The sequence below is a fragment of the Dunckerocampus dactyliophorus genome, chromosome 11 (assembly GCF_027744805.1).
Source record: "Dunckerocampus dactyliophorus isolate RoL2022-P2 chromosome 11, RoL_Ddac_1.1, whole genome shotgun sequence".
In the NCBI taxonomy this organism is placed as follows: Eukaryota; Metazoa; Chordata; class Actinopteri; order Syngnathiformes; family Syngnathidae; genus Dunckerocampus; species Dunckerocampus dactyliophorus.
Window position 1 is genome coordinate 23895358 of NC_072829.1, and position 19698 is coordinate 23915055.

General features: G+C 43.7%; 1 protein-coding gene across 3 annotated transcripts in view; it reads left to right on the top strand.

Annotated features, from left to right (window-relative positions):
• Positions 1-18161, top strand: part of LOC129189626 (neuroligin-3-like) — a 192051-nt gene extending 173890 nt beyond the window's left edge. For all 3 annotated transcript variants that reach the window (XM_054791496.1, XM_054791497.1, XM_054791498.1), the window contains 2 exons: positions 111-900; positions 16956-18161. In XM_054791496.1, the coding sequence (XP_054647471.1) occupies positions 111-900; positions 16956-17814 (1649 nt within the window). In that variant the 3' untranslated portion in view covers positions 17815-18161. The remainder of the gene's footprint in view (positions 1-110; positions 901-16955) is intronic.
• Positions 18162-19698: the final 1537 nt, after the last annotated feature.

Consider the following 19698-nt stretch of genomic DNA (forward strand, 5'->3'; position numbering starts at 1 on the left):
AGTTCTTGAACATGACAGCAACCAAATGCACAGCCATTGTGTTGTGTTGCACAAAACCGAATTATCCATGACACACACTAACATGATCTGTTCCTTGTGTTCTTGTGCAGGTCTGTTCCACCGAGCCATCATTCAGAGCGGCTCAGCACTCTCCAGCTGGGCGGTGAATTACCAACCGGTCAAGTATACGCGTCTCCTGGCTGAGAAGGTGGGCTGTAATGTCCTGGACACGTTAGACATGGTGGACTGCTTGAGGAAGAAGAGCTCCAGGGAACTGGTGGAGCAGGACATACAGCCCGCCAGGTATCACGTGGCTTTTGGACCCGTAATCGATGGCGATGTAATTCCAGATGACCCTGAGATTCTTATGGAGCAGGGCGAGTTCCTCAACTATGATATCATGTTAGGGGTTAACCAAGGTGAAGGGCTGCGCTTTGTGGAGAACGTGGTGGATTCTGAGGATGGTGTCTCTGGAAACGACTTTGACTTTTCCGTGTCAGACTTTGTGGACAGCCTGTATGGATACCCGGAGGGCAAAGACACTCTGAGGGAGACCATTAAGTTCATGTACACAGACTGGGCTGACAAAGAGAATCCTGAAACCAGGCGCAAGACTCTGGTGGCTCTGTTCACCGACCACCAGTGGGTGGAGCCCTCTGTGGTGACTGCCGATCTCCATGCTCGCTATGGCTCACCCACCTACTTTTATGCCTTCTACCACCACTGTCAGAGTCTCATGAAACCTGCCTGGTCAGATGCCGCTCATGGGGACGAGGTGCCCTATGTGTTTGGAATTCCAATGATCGGTCCCACTGACCTTTTCCCCTGCAACTTCTCGAAGAACGATGTCATGCTCAGTGCTGTGGTAATGACCTACTGGACCAACTTTGCGAAGACTGGGTGAGTCAACGCTTGTCTTAGGCCCCTTATTAAGATTATATAAATATATTACTTTCTTAGTCCAGTTTATGGTATTTGGAAATAGGTATTTATAGTCTTAAAGGTAGACCTGTTTTTTAAATACTATGCTGTAAGGTTACTTCAAACTATCAGTATCAAAGAAATCAAGGCTTATAAGAAGGAATTCCTTAGTCCTGTCATGGCCTTGGGGATTCCAGATCGAGTACTTAAATGTCTAAGATATTGATAACTAGCTCAGGCGCCTATCAAGTTGGTGTTACTGCATGCCTCGGTACTAAAAATACTGTTAGAGTGCTTGCATTAAAAAAAAAAAAAAAAACAACTCACGGCACACATCTGATCAGACAGTAGAATTTCAAGAGATTACTGTAGGGGGCGCCTCGGAGCAGAAATTACCTAATTTGCATCTCACAAAACACGAGAGTGATATGAAACAATGAGGATACCCTGATCAAAAACATGATATCATGCATGTAATAGATATCCTCAAAGTTTTGTAATAATCAGGCCAATAGTCAATGACCTTATCAATTAGCTGCTAAGTCCCGCCCGCCTCCCCGGCAGAGTCATTTTGCTTGATGACTGCCATGTTTTTCAACCAGTCTTGCTCAAATTTTACAGAGTCTAACACACACATTCAGTCTAACTTTATCTACCAAGTCGCGTTATAATTCCACTACACATCCTAAACAGACCCTCCGGGATTTTGAGATGTTGCAATCGCGTTGTCACTTCTCGCAAATTAGACCAATTCTCGTAAATTATGCGTGACCTCGCAACTTTGTCTAATCCCTGCAACTTCCACTCACATTTTGGCCAAACATCATCATTTTCGCCAATCAAATTCGTCCCTGAGCAGGTCAAACTGTCTAACCAATCAAATTTGTCCCTGCATCATCCTCCCACATTTTCACATTTACTGTACATTGACGGAGATGTCGACGTATGATGACAACATCTCATCGTCTTTCATTTGCCATAAAAAATCACCGCTATAAATCACGCTCAACGGTCCCCCAATGTTCTCAACGATGACTCATGGGTTTCAATTTAATAACAATTTAATAACAGCGTCACCATGTGGTCATTTGTCAGGAAAATATTAGCACTGCCAACACAGTAGGAGCGTATTTTTTGCCTAATATTCACCCCTTTGTGTACAGCGGTATAGGAGTAGAAGAGTGGGCTATGCACATGATGAATAGCTGCACATTTCTGTAGCAGTCAAAGCAATAATTACTGAATTCCAAACTTGCTGCAGTATATTATCAGTCAAAAGTAGCTGTGAGAAATCCAATCTGAGTCCTATTAAAAGGACTTGTGTGCAACGTAAAATAGGATGCAGCAGAGAGGAAGCGCCACAAAGGATAAGTGCGTGGGACAGGAAAAAGAAATGCACTTTTCAACAGATATATTTTTTTAGATGTTTTGCAATACCAGGGACATATTGAATGTGAAGAAGATTAAATGTTCCTCTTGAGTGTGTGCCGTGCAGTTCGTGCTCAGCTGATTGTTTGGAATGAGTGTAAGGATGCCTGTCTTTATGTATGTGTCTGCACCTCTGGGGGGTTTTATTTGGGAAAAGGGGCTGGAAATGCTATCACTGCTCCATCGTAACCAGGCCTCATGACTTACCAGAGAGGCAACTGTTGCCCTCTCTGGTATTGATTTCTTCAGCTTGGACCCAGACGCTTGCTTGCGCCTGAGGTGACTCAACCCCTCCCCCACCACCATACCCGATATCACCTCTCCCCATCACAATGTACAAGGTAATTTTTGCACAGCTAGCCATCATTTCAAACAACCAAAATTTAATTTGACAATCCATGTTACCAGAGAAGTATTGATCTCATCTTGAGGGGGGATGCAGTATGGAAAATAAAGCGTCTATGCCATCTGCTGCTCAATCAGGTAGACTATGACATCCAAGCGTATGGCTGATAGGCCGGAGTGGCCACAAGCTCAGTTCAATGCATGAGCTGCTAATGACAGACAAGTGCAGATGGACTGATGTCGGCTGTTTCTGCCCCTGAGCGAAGCACTGAGGTCGGACTAAACAGCTGTCTCCTCTGCCTGGCAGCCATCTTGTCTGAGAATATGCAGAACATCACTTTGTAGACGCACACAGAAAGTACTTAACATGGCTTGTGTGTCTTCTGAAAGGTATTTATTTTCCATTTTAAATACACCCACAATTCCAAAAGCTAACTTTTTATTGTTTTTATTCCTAAATATATAATATATAATTCAGTATAACACGATTTACTGTTATTTAAATGTAATTAGTAATCGTTAGTTGTCATTGGCCAATCAGTAGTCCTGACATATGCCATCCAGTAATGAATCAACAGTGACTGGCATGCCAACCGATGACTATAAAGTACAGTCAGATCTTCCAGGAAGGCGGGACTTAAACAGAAACATAAAAATTGTCTTAAAAAAAATACTAATACAGTGAAACCTCGGTTAGCATCCCCCTAAATTACATATTTGTATGTTATATATTTATATATATTGTGACATTTTTTAAATATTATTATTGTGGTTTGTTGTTTTTTTAGAATGCGCTGCATCATAGAGAGCTGTTTCAAATATTTTTACTACAAAAACGGTAAGTTCATGGTAAATTAAAAAGTGTCAAAGAGTGTCATCCATCCATTTTCTATACCGCTTCTCCACATTAGGGTCGGGGGGGTATGCTGGAGCCTATTCCAGCTGACGTCGGGCGACAACCCACGCACGCACGTGCAAACTCCACACAGAAATGCCCGACGATTCTAACCCAGGTCTTCCCGATCTCCTGACTGTGACTGTGCGGCCAACATGCTAACCACTAGACCACCGTGCGGCCCTCAAAGAGTGTCAAAAAATCCAAATTGAGAATTATTATTTATACAAAGACTTGATTGTTTTTTGATGCAGCTCCTGTATTGTAAATATCTTTAGAGTAAACTGTAAAATGAAGCAGGCTGATGCTCGGCCTTAATCGGCGAAGAATGTTCTTTTAAAACCCCTTTCCCTGCCAGGATTTGGTCTGCTTTGAGTTGCTTCTGTAAAACCTTGGACAGAGTTGAAAATATTTCAATCCATTAATTTGATATGATTGGACAGTTCCAAAGCCCACATCAATCAGAGGTCCCCCTGCCAGGCATCTTTCCTGGCCCGGAGGTGCTGTACAATTTTTGGGGGGGATTTACTGTCGTTTTTTTTTTTTTTTCAAAGTGATATGACTGAGGCTTGGAGGTATGAATTCAGGTTGAACTGGGCTCTTGTGATGCCGTAGAAATTAATTGTGATGGATGATGATAGCTCTTCACTTAACATACAACTCCAGTATGTTCCACATGGTGCTGTGAACATCCATGCAACCTGGCCTCCACATTTAGCTCACAACAAGAAATTGCACTGTGTGCAAAATAGGTTAACCACAAAATAAAAGCTGCACTGTGAAAAAACTAGCATGTACTAAAAGTTAAAAAAGAAACACACAGGATCTCTAAAAATATACAGAATAATAAGGAATCAGCCTGCATGTCACCATGAGGACAGAGGAGGATGGGAAACATCAACTGGTACTATACAGGCAAAGTTCAGGGAACGTGAATGACAGCATGAGAGCTGGGGAAAACAGTCAAGCGATCAGGAGTCCAAAACCATATCTGTCAGCATGAAATTTAGCAGAAAATAAGGGAAAATCCTTTCTTTCCGGCACCACCATAAACTCAACTCTAACTCAATAGGAAATATACTATTTGTTATTCATATCACTGTGTTGTGTATTAGCGAGAGCATCAGTTCTAATATCAGTGCTTCCCATCACACACAAAAATGATTATTTCAGGACATTATGTAACGATCCAGATGAGTTTTGTTCGTGAGGATTTGAGCCTGGTGCAGAAATGCGCATTGTTTATATTCTTGATGTTTTAAAGTGTGTGAGAATTCCGCCAATTAGTCACCCATATGGTGAGTGTAGACATACAGTATACGCCAGATTAGCAGAAACCTCAGAGTGTTCCTTCAAAGGGTAATTGTATTTCAACTGCAGGACCGTACCATCAGCTCTCAAGGGGAGACTGAGGACTTAAGATATTTCCAATAGTTGATTGTCCTCATTTAGACCACACAAGGGGCCCACCCAAGCCTGGTCTAGTTGTGGAGGACATCCTTTTAATTAAGACCCAGTTGAATTCCCTTTGACTTCTCAGCCTGTCGCTGGCCCCCCTCACCCCCTCCCACTGTTCATGATGAGCTAACCCAGATTGCGCTTCCTGTCCTCGACTGTAAATCGCCTGTCAAAACATGTATGACGCCATGTTTAGACACTTGTGCTGCATGTCAACTCTGTGTATGATTATATGTATGATTGTGGCGTTACCCCTAAAGCCCCTTCCTGTCCCTGGCTCTCATGTGTCATCTTTACAGGGCAAATCCCTTTTTTTTTCCCTCCGTCAGAGTCGTTCCAAAATAAATGCACACAGAGAGCACACACTGTCAAATCTTCTTAGCGTGTGTATACACGTGTGTGTGTGTGTGTGTTTGTGTGTGATTGTAAGCGTGCGTCTGCACAAGTAGGCTGTTCTCTCCTGACCAATGTAACTGATGCTGAGGATTTACACAATATTGTCTTGTTGGTGTTTCCCTCTAATTTATGGATGAATACATGGAAAGATGGATGGATACAGAAGAAGTAAGGTCAGATGGATGGACAGAAGAATAGATGGACAGACGGATACGAGGCTAGGCAAAGGAACAGTTTTATGGACAGTCAAAAGGCTAGATCAGATAGATATACATACGGCTGAATAGATGGACTTAAGGACTAACAGGATGGATAAATGGATGTGTGAACAGACAGACAAACAGGTTAGATGGACTGACAGATAGAATATCGAAAGGACAGGATGATGTACGGATCGAAGGACAGATGAAAGGATAGAGCAGCAGAAGTATAGTTGGATGTACGAAGGAATAGATGAATGCAAGGACAATCGGAAGATAGGATAGCAGGATGAACAAACTGACAGATGCACAATGGATAAAAACATAAAAGGACTGGTTGGAAGAGCAAATATGCAAAAGAAAAGGTTGAGGAATGGAGGGATAGGATAGATGGATGGATACACACACCAATGGACGAATGGACAGAATGTGAGACGGACAGAGAGACAAACAGACTGATCGTTAAATACACTGACAGTTGGACGAAAGCTAGAGGGACAGACGGATGGATAGATAGATGAACTCAGACCCATGGAGAGAAGAATAGATGGACAGAGAGACAAAGGGATAGGTGGTTAGATTCACAGGTCGGAAGGACGGCTGGAAAGACAGAAAGTTAGAGGCTCGATCGACAGACTGACCGACGGAAGGAGAGTTAAATGGATGAATGATCCCAATAGACTGACATAATTAATTTAAACGCTGTCTCCAAAACTTTAGTCCACCTTCTGCAACTTTCACACAGTCTCAAACAACAACTAAAAGTACAGCGTGCACTGCGACATCCAAAAGTGCTGGCGGAGCACTTCAGAAAGACATAGAATGATGAAAAGCCACCAAAGATCAGTCACTACATATCATTAGTGCTATAAATATGTCAGTCCATCTTCCCACTTGCTGTGTTTTTATTGCTGGCTGGTGCTCATTTCCTTCCTCTGTGTGTGCACTGCCACATGCCGTGCGAGGTCTTGCTAGGTATCGTTAAAGAGCACCGTGCTGTCATGTGGTGATTCTTTATTTATTGTCTTATTTTTATCCCTACTCCTCCATCTCTATCGCTGTCATTATTCTCCACAAAAAACAGAATATTCTGTTGGGTGAGCCACAATATGCAGCATTGATTGCTTTGTCTTCAGCAACAACTTCAGGCTTTCTACACTGGAGTGCACTTTAGCAGCCAGTGGTTTGATTCCCAACCCTATGGATAGCTACACATATGTAGCCATTGCTTCTGACCCCATTCATGCTCTCTCACTCATCCTCCTGCTTTTCCTTTCTCTGCTTGGATTGTACCCTAACTCTAATCTGGGATTGACAATTGACTAAAGGCACACTCACACTCGGCCAGCCATGCTTGAGCACATTTGACACCAAGAGTTTGGTTCATTAGGCGAGTGCAGGGGTCGGCAACCCGCAGCTCTGCAGCCGCATCCGGCTCTTCAGCCTCCTGGTCGTGGCTCCTTTCGCAGAGCTCATAATTTATTTTTTTTTACACTGGAGTGGGGGAAATGGAAATCTTTTACAAGTTTGAAATATCGGATGAGCACGTGTTATCGTGCTAACGGAATTGGCCAATAAAAAGGGAATCTACTATTAAATTTAGTATCTCACGGAAATTGACATTGAGCGAACCACTCAATCGTGGTTTATCTCCTCACGCTAAACCACCTCCTCCCTACCTAAACAACATGTCAAGCGGCCATCTGAAACACCGGCTATGTCGGCGAAAAGGCATGGAAAGTCTTACTCGTCAGCAAACATGAGTGGAAGCAGGCTCAGTTAGCTTAGTTTAGCAGCGCATGCTAGCGGGGCTGTGTGTTTGTGCAACTCAGGCGTTATGAGTGTTTACACTGTTTTGTGTTTTACGACTTGTAAATAAAGCAATTGGAACTGCATCGGCGACTCCGTCTTCCCTAGCCACAAGCACGGACATTACAGTTTGTTGAGGATTTTGTAGCAATGTGCGCAGAGGCTGACATCCCAATAGAAAGGTTAATGAAGCTCCATCCATTGCTGAAATACCCAATTGTCTAATGATACATTGAATCAATAAATGGAAGGATTTTTGCATTTAATTAACGCGCATTTTCTTCACTGATGTAACAAGCACACATCCTGTGATGGTAAAGTAAGTGTAAAAGGCAAAAAACTGAAAAACTAATTTCTAAAAATGGAATTTGGGAAAAAATAAAACAGCTTTCATAGGTCCCTACACATGAGAGAGACGTCTGTTTCCTCTTGCAGTAAGCGAACCATGAATATCCCCAAAAAAGAAACATCTCAGGAGAAAATAGAGCTTAATTCGGCATGGACAGATTCCTTTGTGTCCTCTGCCAACAACGCTGGCTTACCTGTATGCTTAATATGTGGCGAGAAATTAGCAAGCAAAAGAATGCTGAAAGACATTTTCAAATAAAACCCTCAGCATTTTCTGAAAAGTAATATTTTATTTTAAAGTAGGCTTACACGTGTGTAACAGTAGTCATCCCCACGGTCCAGCGTTTGCCAGCGAGCTAAAAGCTGTCAACTCGTTGTGCAACACGGTTCTGAAGGCGTCCAGTAGTGAGGTTTTAGCCATCTGTTACACATGCACACTGCACGTCTGTTTGTTGTATTCTGCCGTTGTAACAGGCAACATTTAAAAAGAGGACCGTGTAATTCCCTGGTGGCCAGAGTACGATTGTACACACGTGACATAACATGACATAACGTGATAGCCACCTTGCACAGTAGAAATGATAAGTTATGGTAATACAACGTTGTATAGTGATGTGATAGCACGCTTACAGTAAATGAGCCAAAGCCTGAATGCTGTAGGGCAGTGTGAGTGTGGGCCAACGGGGGACTGTTGAAATAGCCCAGTGTGAGTGCACCCTAAATTTCTTTGCTCCTAAATCACTTTCCTTTCTTTAAAGGGCATATATTGTGAAAACGGGCTTTTTAATTGAATGTATACACACATTTGGGTCAGAAGTGCCTGCTCAACCATCAAGTGTGAAATGGCAAAACAAGTAATTGGCAGAAAGGTCAGAAAATGTGTCTCAGCCGTTCAGATTTTGGCGTAGCCATCCAGTTAAGTTACATAAGACCGCCCTCACACCAAGGTTCTCCGCTCATTAATTGGAATACTTAGGTCAGGGGTGTCCAAAGTCCGGCCTGCGGGCCATTTGCGGCCTGCAGCTTGTTTTTTATTGTAGAAAGAAATATAAAATTTAAAAAATGGGCGAAAATAGAGCAAAAATGCAAAATGTAAAGAGAAGACGACGGAACTAATAATAAAGCTTTGTCTAAATATATGTACATGGTTTTTTGCCTATGTACAAAATGAAAAAAATCAAAATAGCAAAGTGGTCCCCGTTTGATTTTCAGCACGCTGCCCTCGGTGGTGGTGACTTAGGTGAAGATCCGACATTGTCTTTTCTCGCAAGCTGCTACACAGAATCAAAGCCAAAAGCTAAGCAGAGCTGCAGTATTGTTGGATGCACATATTGTCACACATAATAACATCACTTCTCAGCCACACAGGACGTTTAAAATTGTTAGCCATTCCTTTTGGGGCTCCAGACCTTACTCAGGGGAGTGATGCATTTGCATGACAGGACAGCCTAACAGCTAGCCTGGATAAACTCACTTTCCATGAGTGTGTAGGGTTGGTGGAATCTCTAGAAGCGTTGTATTTATCAAAATAATTCTGCCCAGTTGTGCCTGCATGGATACTGAATGAAGATACAGCGCCTCTGTCGTGCACTCTATTTTGGCTCAATTGCTTCAAGACGCAATTATCACCAATCAGTTCCACACAATAAAAATAACTCTCTATGTTTGGTAAGCCCATCCCTAACTCTTAACCCACCTGCAGCAGAAGCGTGGCCTTGTATAACAGCTCAGCCCCAAGCAGCGACATGCCCACTCCATTAAATAGGCACTCACTTGATTGGAGATTTGTAGCCAATATCCAGATTTGCATCGGAGAAGGTAAGGAAGTTGTGTGGCTTGTTAAAGGGCGTTGGATACCATTGATCGGTGTCCATGCTGCAGGCTGAATGTAATGAGAGGAGGGGATGTAAATCTGCACGCTGACATCCATAAGTAAGTGGCTGTCAGATTGATAAGGGTGATAAATGCCAAATTTAGCAATGTAAAGCAGACTCTTGATAAGGTGGTATGGAATACAGAAAATGTAATGTGGGAGTTTTTTTGCCACTCATTTAATCATAGAAATCAATAAGGTATGGTCCAGGAGTTGTGTCCTCTAACACCTCTGCAAACCCCAAAGTCACAGCATCTCGGCTTACATCACTTAGCCCGTTGAACTGAAGGCTGCCATTAAATATAAAGCATGCATCACTCAGACCTCTGCCCCAGCGTGCAACCACACAAAGGGCAAAATAGCACAGTCTGATCATTTGCATGCGTCTCACTCAATGAGGCTGCTGCAAGCCAACAAGTGCAGGAAAATAAAAAAAATTTACTCAAAATGCAGGTAGAGGTGTTGGGAGTGAAAATTAAAATGAGATGCTTACTTTGTGTTACCTAGTAAGTAGATAAACAACTGCAGGGGATGCATTTGTTACACAAGGGTAACAACAATCACTTCAACCTTCAAAAGGCTTTAACTTTGCATATTTTAGATGCTTAGCAAAATGAGCATCGGTGCCTCGGTTTTAATGCGTCTTCCATCGTGTTATATGGCCAAGCTATAACTCAGGGTTGTTGAGTGTAGTGAAAATAGATTCTTGTCTTCTGCCTTGGGGCGCCTAAACGTGTCTTTTCAGATTTGGTGATGGCTAGGTCTATGATCATTCAAGCGCTTCAAATTACATCAGGATGAAAATGGGAAGGAGGTACATGGGAAAGGAAAAAAAAGACAGAAAATGATATTCATTCTTTCCCCTTATCTACCTTTTACATCAGCGCTTCCAGACAGGGTTTGGAATAGGTAATGAGCCTAGGCGGGTCTCAAACTAACACACACATTGAGTTTTGTTTGCCATCTGTGTAGCACATCCACTCATGGAAAAGCTGTTTAAAAATGTCTGGAGATGATCACTGTGTCCACTCCACTGTGCGTGCAACTTGCTGCTGCATGCTTTGTGTTGAAGTGGAGCGCTCCTGTGGCCCCCGGGTCGGGTCATTACACCTGGATTGCATTTCTAGCCCAAATGCACGCTCACATAGACCGACAGGTACACAGGCTTACCAGATGAAAACACACACACGAACTCCCAGTCAATCACGGATACAAACACACGGGAGCTCTTTAACAAGCATGACTGGCCAAGGTCAGCGTGGGTCAGCGGGTCACGGAAAGGGGCGGGCAGAGGATGGATGCAATGCTTTATGGTACCAGAAGCATATGAACACATCAGTAGGGATCTGAAAGGCCATTAAAACGCCTGCTTTTATGGGTGTAATAATCCCCCTCCCTGCCTGGAGTACTGCCACAGCTCCAATGACCATCCGGATTAAGTGGGAGGTTTGACAGGACGCATGCTAATGCAGAGGGAGTCGGGTGGTCTTTACAGCCAAGCAAGACCATAAATGTCAAATTATGCCAATATAGGTAAATATTATTAATTATTCATCTTAATTGTAAATATGCCCTGCAGTGAACCATGCAGTGTTAACCTAAACATGTGCAGTGAGCTCAGTGCTTGCAGTTTGTTTGAACAATAACACAGGCAGACGTAAGTAAATTATGCAGGTTTTTATACAATATATACAATATACATCATACAATATGGTGCAAAAATATTTTGCGTCGTTTTAGCAGTGCCCTAATGACCGCAATATTTGTTCTTCAGTCTCTTCATTACAATATAATCAGAACCTTTGAGTACTCTTTTATTTGTTGCTCCCACAGCTATACAGTCGTCCTTCGCCACTTGGCGCTTCGAAATTTTGCGGCTTCACTCTATCACGGTTTTTCAAAAACATATGAATTAATAAATCATGCTGTTTTGTGGTTGAATACAGCCCATTACTGGTCAAAAGTAGGGATGCTCCGATCAGGGTTTTATGCTGCTGATTCCGATACCGATCATCCAGGACTGAAATCGGCCAATACCGATACTGATCACATGGATTAATTATACATTTTTCAATTTATTTATAATGAGGGTTATTGGCCAGGAGTGCCGTACAAAGGAGAAATTACAAGGTCCCTTGACTGCCAGGGGGCCCAAAAAATTGTTTTTTTAATAACATTAGTAATTAATTAAGGTGGGGGGGCAATGTAATTTTTTCATGGGAACCAGAATTCCTGGCTGCACCCTTGCTACTGGGGGATTTAGCCGTCTGTCACACATACGGGTGAGTGGCTGCGTTAGCTGCCGTTTGACATGAGCTGCCGTGAGCCTCCAAAACTCACCGTACTCCATCAAGTGTTGTTCTTCAAATGCTGTATTAAAGCTTTTTACCCCCGCAAGATCGTTTTTGTGGCATGTGTTAGCAATTAGGTTCCACACGGCAGACATGATTGCTTTTGTTTTGACACTGCCCAAGATGTTAGTTAGGGCAAGGGTTGCTGCGGGCTGCAAAGTGCGAGTCACAGCTGATTGGCTGTTGTTATCGACGTTGAAAAGGTATTTATTGGCATTTTCCGATCACGCGTTTTTTGGAAGAAAATCGGCGAAACTGATCGGTGGCCGATTTATTGGCGCATCCCTCATCAAAACATATTCATATTTAAGTAAATGTTACATGTTTTACATGTTAATTAAACAATTAAAAGCATAAAAATGGCTAAGTGAACTAAAATACAAATAGTGTAAAAGGCATTCAAAAGATGCATTCAAAGATGTTGATGACATGTAGTGTTCTACACTTGTCACTGGGTGTCAGTAATGTTACGGTAATGTTTGGTGAGGCACACAAGCACCAGACGATCGCCGGAACAACAGGCTTCTATTGCACGCTCGAATTAGCTCACAACAGGCACAATAATAAAAATAAAAACATGGGCTACACTTGCGGCCGTAACCCGGGCCTAGGTTAAACTCAACTCTGAACCCCGGATTGACAACGGCAGTGTTGGATTCATCCATCCATCATCTATCAGGTCATCTTTGTTAAAAGGTGGGAGCAATTTATTATATGATTTCAACAAATAATTATGATAATTTTTCACGGACTGTGTTGCTAAGTTTCGGTAAGCAAGCACTGGTTTATCAAATCAATGTAATTTGAAGTGATTATTCAAGTAGACCCCTACAGGCTTAACACAGTTTGAGCAAGGTCAACGTACAGCACAGATCATTCCCTTTCACTCTATAGCTCAGTGTGTGTCTACTGAGTCAGCATGTTGTTCATCAATGTTTGAAATTCAAAGTTGAAATTGCAACCTATTTGCTGCGTCAGAAATTACCCCAGCATTTGTCGCTCATTTGATAAGCCACCTAGTTGGATTCAAATTAAGCATGGATGCCGTATCGATTTTGTGTTCCCAAAATTCGTTCATTTCATTTTCACTTGAGCCGAAGCCGCGTTTCCAAAGTAAATCTAGCACTCTATCTAAACCCCGCACCCTGCGAGCACAGATTGTTTTGTGAGATTTACCAAAGTACCTTTTAGATCTTTTTCTTATCACAATTCTGCGAATTGACCCCGCCGAGATGAGAGCTTTTGCAGCGTTATGGAAGTGCCAGCATTTCCCATTAACTGAGATTGCTCTGACCTCCATCTTTGTTTTCATGAGCGTGCATGTACATGGGCGGAGGAGATTTGCGTATGTTTGTGTGTGTGTGTGTGTGTGTGTGTTTGTTTAGCACGGAGGCTGCAGACAAGCACGCTCTCAGGCTGCTCGATTGACGTCCTGTTCTCTGGCATGTTGTGCACTGGGAGATCAATATGACCTTACCTCCACCAGCCGCTCCTTTGAAACTTAATTACTGATATTCAGCTACAAAGTCATCATAGTCTGCCTGTCAATATTCATTGGGGATCATTACGGGCCTAATAAAAGTGGTTATTTACAGGCTGCTCTGCTGACACGGGCCCAGGTCCAGGGATTCAGCTTGAGCCATCTCAATTTGTTTTACCTCTCACTCTCTCTCTCCCTCTTTCTTCTCGCTCACCTCTCCCAGAAGCACTGACCTGAAAAAGAAAAATTGACAGCAGAGAAACGAACCGTGGGTTGAATTCTTCTGGCGTGGCTTTTAATTCTCTTGTTTGAACATTTTCAAACACATTGGAGCCGTGCCAAAAATATACTGTGACCATCCCTAAATCCCAGAATAAATTTGGACTTGGCGTGCCGCTGACATGGCAGTCAGACCCGCAAAGGGATATTTCATGACATTTGAAGAAATGTCACGGAGATCCTCGCTTCTTTTCAACCTCTCACTCCCAAACAATTATTGTGCTTTCAAGGCTGCTGCATTTTATGCTTCACTCACAAAAGCAATCGTGATGACTGCGGAACTTCCACTGGCGACGCTTTACAGCAATAAGGACTTGTATGATGGCGGCAGATTGATATATGCTAATTGGGTCAATGAATCAATAGCTTCTCTGTAATTGAAAAGGCTGTGTGGAGGCCGAGATGTCAAAAAGTGAAAGAGTGAACTCTTTAGATCAAAAGTAGTACTGCATGTAAAAAGATATCTCGCATAAATAAGCTTTGTAACTTTTCCTTATACACACACACACACACACACTCAGTGATCTCGACAGTTCCCGCTCAGCGTCTTAGTTAATAAGGTCCGCATTACATCAGTTCATTAGATGCCAATGCACACTGTGCTGCCTTCCCTGAGCAATTAACAGAAGAACTCCACCAGTGTTGGATTATCAACAACAAGATGCCTCCTGACGTCAGCCCTAAAGCCTGCTGACTTATTTATGTGTGTTTACTTAAAAAGCCCCTGCCCTGGTTTTTGTGGGCAGACTGCATCCGAACTGAATTAAGAACAACATCTGGGGAGCGAGACAAGATGGGGGGTTTATTAGGGAGAACAGTCGAGGCACAGTCTGCCGATTGAGAGGCGACACAAATGCTGAATTGAGATCTTGTGCGAGCAATAAACGTGCATGTCATTCGGGGAATTGGAATGTGGGAATCTTTTGACGGTTGATCCAGCTTCTGACGGTTTAATATGGACCACATCATCTCCGTCTAGATCAATTAAAAAACTGCAGTCGGTTTTTGCCGCTGGCAGCTTCTCCAAAATAAGATCGATGGATTGAGCCCAAAAAAACAAGCTGGCGGGTTTTCTTTGTTTGTCGGTGCCTCCTCTCTCCACATAAATGTTATGAATAATTTACACGATGGATGGGCATATGAACACTGATTGGAATTCTCTTGATTGTGTGGAATCATTTCATTGAAATTATTTAAGATTTACAAGTCCTGACGGTGTGTGTGTGTGTGTGTGTGTGTGTAGAGGTGCGGGAGGAGGACGCCTGTGACTCCAGTTGAGTTTGCTGATGTTGTTTTGGCGTGGTTTGGCCAACAGTAGGCTGTTTTGTTTTTGCAATAAAGACATTGTTGATCGGCCACGTCCTCCGCATCCTTACGTCCAGGTAGATGTTACAATACCATCTTTATCCTTAACGACGGTCGCCATAGACAAGCGATTGAGACAAGCACAGCCACTGTTGAGCACATAGTGTATTCTTTCACGCTGCAACTAGTTCTTGTTTATGGCCCAAACTTGCATTTTTTTATTAATTTATGAGAGCACGTACGTAACCACGTAACACAGTAACACGGAAGGTTGTAAACCGAGGACCACCTCAAAATAGTGTTTAGTACGTCTGCTTCACAGTGCTTGTATTGGTTTTCTCCGGGTACTCTGGCTTCTTCCCACATTCTAAACACATGCTTGTTCGGTTAGTAGGAGATCATTTGTCTATATGTGCACTGCGTCACTCTAATGAGGACAAGAAAATGGATGGACTTTTGGTCTGATGTTAAAAATGTCCGTAAGGAAACCGGACTGGTTCTGGCCGTGCACACAGTCTAAAGCCTCGTTTACACTTGCACACATTTTGTCCCTGCGTTTTGTCCCCACACTGCGTGCTAGTGCCGTGAGGACTTATCTTTCTTTTCTGCTTGAGCTGCATGAACGTCTGCTCTTGAGTTCAACATTATGAATGCGATTCCTGTTGTTGCGTGGCATCACGACCAAATAATGCCACGACTGCTTCACAGATGGGGGAAGTGGTGGTGATAATGCATACCCATGCGGGAACAATGCGCGTTGCGCGTACTAATGTCGTACACTAGACGTCAACAGTACTTGACCAGCTGTAAATCAGTTGTGCGGGAGCTTGGTCATTTTGTGCCAAAACACACCATTTTCGGTCATGAATTTCATGCCAAGGGTGTAATTTATACGTAAACGGAACACAAAGAGAGCGCAAACTATTCTTCACGCTCATCGAGCGTGCTATAAATAAATAAATAAATAAATAAATAAATAAATAAATAAAATTGAAAATGAAAATGAAATTGAAAATGAAATTGAAAATGAAAGTGCGTGCAAGTGTAAACACTTCTTAAGCGGGAGTTACACTGACGTACGTGATACCACATGCTCAATTTTTGGGAAATTTGTTGGCCGTGGCCAGCACGTGGAGGAGCAGGGTATCAGAGGGGTTGCAAGTGTGTCGTACTCATAGAGCAAATGATTTGTGACACCCACATGTTTGCCGCTCACCAAATTTGTAGCTTTTAGATCGTGAGTGCGGCGTGCAACTCGTGCGTGCTCGGTGCGCTTCATGTAAGGCTGTTTCACCCACTGGGGACGTACATGTGTGGAAAGCTCATGCAGCCCACTCACTTCGATTGCAAGATGGGTGTACTGGCTTCCTACGGCACCTACGGCTATCGTTACCGGGAGAACCAGAGTGTACAGCGGGAAGAGCCGCCCGCCATGGCCGGGTAAGGTGCATTAATGTCGGACACGCTATGTGAGCAGCCGCCGTGCGTCCACGGAGGTCGGGAGAACCAGAGTGTACAGCTGGAGGAGTTGCCCCCCGCGGGAGGAGCCGCTGCCGTGGCCAGGCAATGTACACAATGTATTTTTAAACTTGCGACACATGCAAGGTTCACGCAGTCCTCCTCTGCCATGCCCTTGCGACCTGACTGCGTGCAAGGTTTTCCTCCATGCATGCAGAAAATAATTTGCATCCCAATTTTCTTCTTACGCGCTTTGCGTGCTGTCTGCAGGTTTGCAAATCTGTGTGGGCCACGTGCGTGTGTCTTGCCATTTTTGCACGTAGCCAGCAGGTACGACGGGATGTAACTCCCCTTTTAAGTTAGCTGGAATCTTTTTTAATAACCTCTTTCATCTGTGTTGTGTCTGCAGGGATCCCAACAAACCGGTTCCGCAGGACACAAAGTTCATCCACACTAAGGCAAACCGTTTTGAGGAGGTGGCCTGGTCGAAGTACAACCCCCAGGACCAGCTGTACTTGCACATTGGCCTCAAGCCGCGGGTGCGCGACCACTACCGAGCCACCAAAGTGGCCTTCTGGAAACACCTAGTGCCACACCTCTACAACCTTCACGACATGTTCCACTACACATCCACTACCACCAAAGTGCCCCCGCCGGAGACCACGCAGAACACCCTGTCGACTAAAAGGCCCAATGGTAAGACCACCTGGCCCTTCAACACTAAGCGGCCCCCCATGTCTCCGGCCTACAACAGTGAAGACAAAGACTCTTGGAGCGACGACAAGGAGTCGGGGCCCCTAGTGGTGGAGAACCCGCGGGATTACTCTACTGAGCTAAGCGTCACCATCGCAGTGGGAGCCTCGCTGCTCTTCCTCAATGTACTGGCGTTCGCCGCCCTCTACTATCGCAAGGACAAGCGGCGGCAGGAGTCGAGCCACGGGCAGCCCAGCCCGCAGCGCCAGACCAACTCCAACGACATCGGGCACCACGCGCCCGAGGAGGAGATCATGTCTCTGCAGATGAACCAGACGCACCACGAGTGCGAGGCGGGGAACAGCAACGAGGGGGCGCTGCGCTTGGCCTCGCTGCCCGACTACACGCTCACTCTGCGGCGCTCTCCGGACGACATTCCACTCATGACGCCCAACACCATCACTATGATCCCAAATTCCCTGGTGGGCATGCCCAACCTACATCCTTACAACACCTTCACGACGGGCTTCAACTCTACCGGCTTGCCGCACTCCCACTCGACCACCCGCGTATAGCTTTAAAGAGGCCAGATGGGGGGATGGACGGGCGGCGATGCTGATGGAGAAGGAGCAAAGGGATGAACAAAACGGAGCGGAGGATTGTGTTTTATAAATACCACAGAGATGGGGGGAAGGGAGGGAGGGGCAGGAGTCGGATTAAAACGTGAAGAGATTTAACGAGACTTTTACTAGGAGCGTTGTGTGAGCGATCTCTCTGGATGTCAAGTTGTGCAGAGCTGCCAAAATCAAACTGCTTGCCTTTCTCCTCATCGGGAGAGGGGCTCTTTGTGTTGTGTCCTTTTTTTTTTTCTAAAAAAAAAAAAAAAAAAAAAGCATCATTTTAAAAGCCTTTTTAAGCGGACTCAGAAGATAGCCCCTTTTTTTCTTGAATTCATAACAAAAACAGACAAACAAGTGCTTTTTATTTTCCCAACCCGCCTCCCTGTGGCGGGAGACACATCTAGAACAATGGCCTCTATGTTGATACTCACATCATGTTTTAGATTGCTTCTTTTGATTTCAATGCCTTACAAATCTTGTTCTTTTTTGTTATTATTTCTATTCCGAGAGACAATTCTGAGAGCAGTTGGATAGAAAGACTGAATCCAGGATGGGAACTTATCATGTAGAGATTTTAAAAGCCATTTTGGCCGATTTTTTTTGTTGATTTTTTTTTTTTTTTCCCGCCCCTGTTGCAACATGAATTGTGCTTTTTGGGGGGGATTAGTTTGTGCAGAATGGTTAGTCTAGGACAGCTCTGGCTTTGAGACAAATGCTATGTTGCTGTGATTGTTTTTGTTAAGAAAAAAGTGCATCTTTTACAGCCAATCTTTCTCTGTTAAGCTATCTGATCTTATCTCCACCAAGAAGTGTGCACTACACATCCTGCTTGGAGCGTTCTGCTAGAAAGTGGGTGAGTGAACTCGGGTGTGTGTGTGTGTGTGTGCGTGTACTATTTTTTATGTTTATTTTTTTAGTAGGATGTACGATGTGCTCTTTTGATGGAGGGTGGGGGATGAGACCGAATACTTTTTCCATGTCGTTGATTTTGGTTGACCACCAGTCGTGTTTCTGCTGCGTCTCTTGGTGTCTGTCTTCGCGAAATAGCACTTTTGTTACTTTTCAAAGTTCTATATGTCTAATTTTTGCTTAAAGATGACAAAATAAATCTATTATTTTACATGTAAGAGAAAAAGATAGCTTAAAGAAACAAACCGAACTAACTGGCGTGTGGACTTTGTAAGGCTTCCTCTTCAAACAGCAGCAGACAGTGGCCTGTTTGCACTGAGTTAACCTACATCAGTGCACACTTGTATTTCTTTCAATATATATATAAATATGGGCATACATACATATATATATAGGGCTTCTATGGAGGTATCACTCCCACTTACAAAAACAACCATAAAAGCACCAACACAAATAATTCCGAGATAGATATCCCCAGCCAAGGTGTCTTTGTAAGAGCTCTATATGTATATTTATGTATAAAAATATTTAATATTTATTTATGTATACCAGATGCATACATGCTGATTGTGCCATGTACCAAATTAAAACAGTCAAAAGTGACGAAAACAAAGTTTCACACATTTTTGTTTTGATCGTCTCTTCTTTTGTGACTTTCTGTAATTTCCACTTGAACGAGTTAAAGGAGAAATCTTCTCACAGCGAGAGCAAGTCTCAGCCTGAGGACATCCTCGCTACACCTCCATCTTGCTCTCCTTCCATCTCCTCCTCCCTCGCTCGCTCCTAACTCTCTCTCCCTGCCGAAACCTTTGAGAAAGGGCCTAACAGCTTGGGGCCTGTGTGCAGAACTACATTTTACTGTAATTCATGCAAAGTAGTCCTGCAGCAAAGCGAGATTGTGGAGCGATTGCGCCGATGTACTCACATCGG